Source organism: Pongo abelii, chromosome 19 (assembly GCF_028885655.2).
Source record: "Pongo abelii isolate AG06213 chromosome 19, NHGRI_mPonAbe1-v2.0_pri, whole genome shotgun sequence".
Classification (NCBI taxonomy): Eukaryota; Metazoa; Chordata; class Mammalia; order Primates; family Hominidae; genus Pongo; species Pongo abelii.
The window spans coordinates 19538213-19545679 of NC_072004.2; the positions used below are offsets into that span (position 1 = coordinate 19538213).

At 43.3% G+C, this 7467-nt stretch overlaps 1 protein-coding gene across 1 annotated transcript; it reads left to right on the forward strand.

Moving 5' to 3' along the window:
• Positions 1–5391: 5391 nt before the first annotated feature.
• LOC129056991 (CMT1A duplicated region transcript 15 protein-like protein) lies at positions 5392–6543 on the forward strand. Its single transcript, XM_054547057.2, is given in 2 exon segments — positions 5392–5656; positions 5797–6543. Coding segments are annotated over 2 exon segments (846 nt in total). The 3' UTR covers positions 6378–6543.
• Positions 6544–7467: the final 924 nt, after the last annotated feature.

Below are 7467 nucleotides of genomic sequence, written 5' to 3' on the forward strand. Positions count from 1 at the left end.
CAGGAGTGAGCAGTACAAGAGGACTTCCTGGAAGAAGTGGCACCTGAGCTGAGTTCTGAAGATTGAGTGGGAGTTTGCCAGGTCTATTGGCATGCTTTTAGCTGCTAGTAACAGACAATTAAAATCACTCCCAATTTTACCTCCAAAACATTGCCACTATTTTGGAGTTTTCTTCCAGATATATGTGTGTGTATGTGTATCTCATAAGTTTAAAAAGTTTTAGAATAGGCCGGGTGCAGTGGCTCACACCTGTAATCCCAGCAATTTGGGAGGCCACGGAGGTTGGATCAACTGAGGTCAGGAGTTTGAGACCAGCCTGACCAACATGGTGAAACCCTGTGTCTACTAAAAATGCAAAAATTAGCCGGGCGTGTTGGCGGGCACCTGTAATCTCAGCTGCTCAGGAGACTGAGGCAGGAAAATTGCTGGAACCTGGGAGGTGGAGGTTGCAGTGAGCCGAGATCACTCCATTGCATTCCAGCCCAGGTGACAACAGTGAGATTGCATCTCAAAAAAAAAAATTAGAATAATCTTGTACATGTTATTAACTTTCATTTTGCATTTAACTTTTTAAAAATGATTATACTTTTCTCAGCATATTCTCATCATTAAATATTATTTAAAACATTATTTTAAGGTTAGACAGTATTTTATCATATAAATAATTCATATTTACTAGTCCCCTGTTGTTGAATGTATATGTATTATTGAACCTTTATGTTCTTTCCAGTCTTCCAATATTCTAAATACTTTTTTCATCTCTCTCTTATCACTTATTTAGGAAAAATTCCTAGATGTTGAATTACTGAGTCAGAGCATAAACATTTTAAAGGCTTCTAACATATCCAGCCAGATTGCCCTTCAGAAATATTATACCAATTTGTTCCAGCAGTCATGAGAACACGCACTTCCCTGAGATCTTGCCAACACTTGATATTACATTGTTATTGCCTTCCAATCTCTTAATCATTTCTTTTTCCTTCTTTTTACCCTTTTTGCTTGGAAATATCTTCCCTAGCCCAAGATAAATAAACGATAACTTTTCTCATTTAAAAAATAATTATTTAATCAGTCTAGAATTTTGGTTTTTGATATAAGAATCGTGATGATTGTATGATATTCTGCCCACCAACCAGAGCAGTGCTGCAGAGGTGCAGAGATGGCCTCCTGTTTCCTGTTTCCTCCAAGTTCTGGGTCTGTGATTTAGGGATCTGCTGGTGAGAGAGGTTCAAAACATCTTCCCACCTTATTTCATGGACTGTCATTGTTTCAAGAAGCAAATTATACCATCAGCTCCAGGAAGATTTTTCTCCACTGCTTCATCTGTTTTAAGATCAGTCCATTGCAACCTGATTCTGCATTCTGCCATCTGATGGGCTTTGTGGTGGGTCATGTGAGGAGTTTCCATTTTTGTCTGTGTTCTAAATTTGCAGATATTTTATTTAAAGTATAGAAGTAATTTTAGTAGAAGTTACTAGCCAGGCTTTGCATTAGGTTTTAATATCTTGTAGAATAAGATTATTTTCTCTTCTTTTGCTTTAACATTCCTCATTACTCTTTTATTTATTTATTTATTTTTTGAGATGGAGTCTCACTCTGTCACCCAGGCTGGAGTACAGTGGCACCATCTCAGCCCACTGCAAGCTCTGCCTCCTGGGTTCACACCATTCTCCTGCCTCAGCCTCCCGAGTAGCTGGGACTACAGGCGCCTGCCACCATGCCTGGCTAATTTTTTGTATTTTTAGTAGAGATTGGGTTTCACCGTGTTAGCCAGGATGGTCTCGATCTGACCTTGTGATCCGCCCGCCTTGGCCTCCCAAAGTGCTGGGATTACAGGCATGAGCCACTGTGCCCGGCCTAGATTCCTCATTACTCTTTTGCATAATGTTTAATCTCCCATGTGGCCCTTTTTGAAGTTCTTCCCCAGTCCTTCACCTGTCTCTTTTATTATATTTATATATTTATTATATTTATTTATTTATTATTTTGATTGGCATTTGCATTATATGTATCAATGAGAAGTAATTTGGCATCTTAAAAAGTCTTATTTTTTCCTCATCGTAAAATTACGTGTTCATTACAGAAGATTTAGAAAATATAGAAAAGTATAAAAAAGAAAAGTATTACCTTTAATGTTACCACTTGGAGGAAAAAAACTGCAAACATTTTACTGTCTGTCCTTTCAGATTTTTTCTTAGTTTACACATGTTTGAGCATGCATAAAACTTGCATTGATATGATTATGATATTTTGTCTTCCTATCCAGAAGAATAGAGTATGTCTTTCCACATTCCATTACAAAGAACCAGTTGGATTCATTTATTTATTCCACTGTTAATCTGTTTTGATTAATTCTTGTATCCTACTTTTGGACGTTTCTTTGATTTCTCACTAATTTCTTGAGTAAAATTCTTTGTTCATTTCACTTTGTTCTTTCTTGATTGATAATGAAAGCATTTAAAGATATGAATCTGACTTTTCTTGTAGCTTTGGCTAAATAGAGACAATAAAATCCAGAAACTTCTGAAATAAATTAAACCTAATTTAGAGAAAAAAGGAAAGTGTACATTTTCTGTAGAGTACAAGGCACAACATATATGTTTAAAATTAAGCTGTTATTAATACTATAAAATCAAGTTATTATTCATATATCCATATCATTGCATGCTGGCTAGAATTATCAAATACTAACAGCAGGACAAAAAAGTCCTCACTAGTAATTTTAGGTGAGAGTTTAAGGTAAAGATGTGGGCATGATATCACATAGGGTTGCTTTCATATCTATCAAGACCTTAGGTCTGTGATTTTGTGGTTTCTTATATGCACAGAAACTGATATGTAATTGCAGTGAACTTGTAACATACTAACCTTCCTGCCCTTTTACATTACCATAGAAAAAGCAAAACCCAGGCCTCCTAATCAAACTGATAGCTTATTGTGTCTCTACCTCAGAATATCAACTATAATTATATATAATTTTGGGTCTGCTGCAGGGGCAGAGTCCTCATGGAGAACCTCTGCTAGGGTAGTGCAGAAGTGAAATGTAGGGTTGGAGCCCCCATACAGGGTCCCCACAGGGGCACTGCCTAGTGGAGCTGTGAGAAGAGGGCCACCATCCTCCAGACTCCTGAATGGTAGATCCATCAACAGCTGTACCATGTGCCTGGAAAAGCTGCAGTCACTCAATGCCAGCCTGTAAAAACAGCCAAAGGGGCTATACCCAGCAGTGCCACAGGGGCAGAGCTGCCCAAGGCCTTGGGAGCCCACATCAGAATGCCCTGGATGTGAGACATGGAGTCAAAGGAGATCATGTTGGAGCTTTAAGATTTAATGACTCCCCTACCAGATTCTGGACTTGCATGAGGCCCATTGGCCCCTTTGTTTTGGCCAATTTCTCCTGTTTGGAATGGGAACATTTACCCAATGCCTGTACCCACATTGTATCTTGGAAGTCACTAACTTGCTTTTGATTTTACAGGCTCATAGGTGGAAGGGACTTGCCTTGCCTCAGATGAGACTTTGAACTTGGACTTTTGGGTTAATGCTGGAATGAGTTAAGACTTTGGGAGACTGTTGGGAAGGCATAATTGGTTTTCAAATGTGAAAAGGGCATGAGGTTTGGGAGGGGCCAGTGGCAGAATGATATGGTTTGGCTCTGTGTCCCCACCCAAATCTCATCTTGAATTTTAATCCCCATGTGTCAAGGGAGGGACCTGGTGGGAGGTGATTGGATCATGGGGGTGGTTTGCCCCATGCTCTTCTCATGATAGAGAGTGAGTTTTCATGAGGTCTGATGGTTTTATAAGTGGCAGTTTCCCCTGCTCTCCCCTCTCTCCTGCTGCCTGGTGAAGAAATTGCCTGCTTCCCCTTTGCCTTCCATAATGATTGTAAGTTTCCTGAGGCCTTCACAGCCATGCAGAACTGTGAGCCAATTAAACCTCTTTTGCTTATAAATTACCCAGTCTCAGGTATTCTTTAGAGCAGTGTGAAAATAAACTGTATACATGAATTCAAATGATAACACTTAAGAGACTCATGTCCAAAGGATAACAGAAGCAGTTTTAGAACAAAACTATAATGAAGGATCTAAAGGGCTGTACTGGGTTCTCTTGTCTTACCCACTGAGCAACGTTATGACCTTGGGCAGGCCCCTTTACATTGTGCAATGTGGAATTGAAATGCGATGGTGGATGGAACCTTGTCTTGAACCTAATTCCATGGGAAGCATTTAACATTTCATCATGCAATATGTTTGTTGTAGGCATTTGGTACATACATTTTATTACCTCATGCAAGTATTTTGCTAAGAGGGGTTTGGTTTGTTTGTGGTTTTTGGTTTGTTTGCTTGCTTGTTTTTTAGAGAGACAGGGTCTCATTCTGTCACCTAGGCTGGAATTCACTGTTGTGATCCTCACTCACTGCAGCCTTGAACTCCTGGGTTGAAGCGACCCTCCCACCTCAGCCTCCTGAGTAGCTGGGACTGCAGGCACATGCCACCATGCCTGGTAAATTTTTTAATTTTTTTTTTTCAGAGATGAGGGTCTCACTCTATTGCCCAAGCTGGTCTCAAACTGTTGGCCTCTAGCGATCCTCCCACCTTGGGCTCCCAAAGAGCTGGGATTACAGGTGTGAGCCACTGTACCCAGGCAAAAGATAACTTTGGAACACCAACTGAGAATGTTACTTACAATGAATCCTATCCTCATTCTCATTTACTTATTTGGATAGAGTTTCCTGAAATTTGTCTCACTATCATCTAAGATCCTTTTTCTTTCTCCAACTGGGAGATTGTGTCTGGTTTGGAAACTGCAAGCCCTGTTCAGGAAAAGGGAAAAGACCAAAGGCACACACCCACTCCCCAGGTGATCATCAGGCCCAGGTGAAAACTCAGGCCTTAGTTGCACATCCAGCCTTAAGTGGACACCCAGGCCCCAGGTGATCACCAGTCCCCAGGTGGACACAAGGCCTTAGGTGAACAACAAGACCCAGTAGGCCATCAGGTCCCAGCTGGATACAGTCCCCAGGTGAACACAAGGCCCCAAGAGGGACATAGGCCCAAGGCAGACATCAGGCCCTAGGTGGACATCAGGCCTGAGAGGACATCCGGCCCCTGGTGAACATCAGGCACAGGTGTCCAGGCAGACCCTGGGTGGACATAACTGTGTACAGGTAAGGAGATGACCTGAGGGGAGGGTGAGTAGTCAGTAGCCCAGTGAAGTCCTGAGTAGGCTTATGGAAGGAAGGGGCTGAGGGGACAGAACTTTAAAGAAGAGACCTCACTTCCTTGATGACAGACCCAGACAGAACTTAGAACTCTGGTAACCAGGCGCCCACATCCTTGAGTCAGCCCCATAACCAGCTCACTTGGTGGGAGACGCTCAAGAGAGCAAGATGTTCTCATGTTGCTTCCCCACTTCGAGAGGTTGCTGCTTCAGGAATGGCGGGAGTGACAGCCTTTTCTGATGATGCCGAAGAAGGCTCATCCCTCACCCCAGACGCCTGTGGCCCTTTGTAAGAAGGCGCACCCAGGTACCACAGGGCAGCTCAGGGCAGGCCCTAGCAGGCCAGGCCACACCAGGGATCCCATCGGGGCTGCATCTGCTCATTGTCCCTGTCCAGGAGGAGATTCGGGAGCCCATGGAGGCACAGACACATGGTGAGGTGGCTGCAGCCTGGGAGACTTTTCAGGGGCGGTGCTTTTGGGCTGGAATTCCTTTGAATTCAGTGAGGTTTTCTCTGTGTTTGGAAATTCCAGTGGAAAGTGACTGATGCTGGTGGCCCTTTCTCCTTTTTTAGCTCCTGGTCCATATGCAGAAATAGGAGCACTTGCAGCACCAGCTGTAGAGCCAGAGCCAGCATGGGAAGAGCCCCCTCCAGAGAGAGCACTGGAGCTGAAGGGAGCTCCAGCCAAGGACCAGCCCAGCCAGGAGCTGCCTGAAATCATGGCACCTACTGTAGCCACTGGCCTTCACCCTGGAACTGAAAGTGTGGCTGGAGAGAGAAGTGGGAGGGAGGGGGTGACAAGCACAGCCCCAGCCAGCAGCTCCCATGCTGCCCCTAGTCCTGGGCATGGTGGCAAACATGGAGGCAGAGACCAGGGCATTCAAACCAGACTCTTGTACCTTGCTGGAGAGAGGCTTCTCTCATTCACTAGAACCACAGCCCTGCTGCTGCAGGGTCTGTTTATTGTGCTAATGCTGGTGGGGTCTATCTGTGTGCAGGAGGTGTGCAAGAGCATTAAAAGAAGGCTGGGAAGAAGAGTTCCAGCAGCTTCTACTGCTCTCAGATGCAATCTTCTCCTCCAGGCATGGATGTGTGTCTGCAACTGGGCATCCAGGCTGTTTGCCCCTAATGTGCTGCCCCGAATGGGCTCTTAACAGGTGGGCAGGGGGTAAGGAGACCAGGAGGTGGTTCCAAAGGGTACAGCAAGCAAAGCTTTAAAAGACAGCCTTTGTGCCCCAGGCTCTCCATGCCGCCACCTGCCCTAGCATTGATTAATGGTGTTAGAATTACAAGTTTATGAAATGAAATATAAATAAAGTTTGATTTGTGAAACTTCTTGCCTTTTTGAACTCCCTAATATTGGATGGTGTTTTTGAGGCTATCCTGAAAATCTCTGATAGTTGTGTCTTTTGTTGTGGTTGTTTGTGTGATTGAATTACCATGGAGTCAACTGTTATTGGAAACCTTTTAGGTATGGCTTTTAGAAGATCTTGACCCACTCTTGCCTGTTTTGAGTCTCTGGTTTATTGTGGAGAGATTATGTAGGCTCATGCCTCTGGCAGATAAATCACCTTTTACCATCATAGATTTGGCATCAGTTTCCAAGAATTATGTGTGCAAGTTGATATGCTGGTACTTTAGCTAATCTGGGTGTCAAAACAGAATGCCATAGACTAGGTACCATAGAAAATTGATTTCTCACAGTTTTGGAGATGATAAAATCCAAGGTCAAATGGTCAGCAGATTCCGTGTCTACAGAGGGCTGGCTTCCTGGTTCATGCCATCTTTTTACTGTGTCTTTACATGACAGAAGGGATGAGGGAGCTCTCTGCAGTCCCTTTGATAGGGGCACCAATTCCATTCATGAGGTCCCTGCCTTCATGAACTTAATCACCTTCCAAGGCCCCACCCCCAAATACCATTACACAGAATTCAACACATGAATTTGAGGAGGACAATAACATTTGCTTTACAGAATCAGGTCACCCCGAGCCATATGCACTCACAGGAAATCTATAATCTTCTATTAAGTATTTGCTGGTCCCCTCTGGGCATTGTCTAAACAAAATTGTCTAAACAAAAATTTAGACAATTTTTGTTTTCTTTAAGAAAAATGATCTTTCATGTGATCCATGGTTTATTCATAGAAAAGCACTGTGAGTTCACACACTTGCAAAAAAGAAGGGCAATTGTGATACAAAAATGAGAGTGACCTCCCTCTCTCTCTCTCTCTCTCTCTCTCTC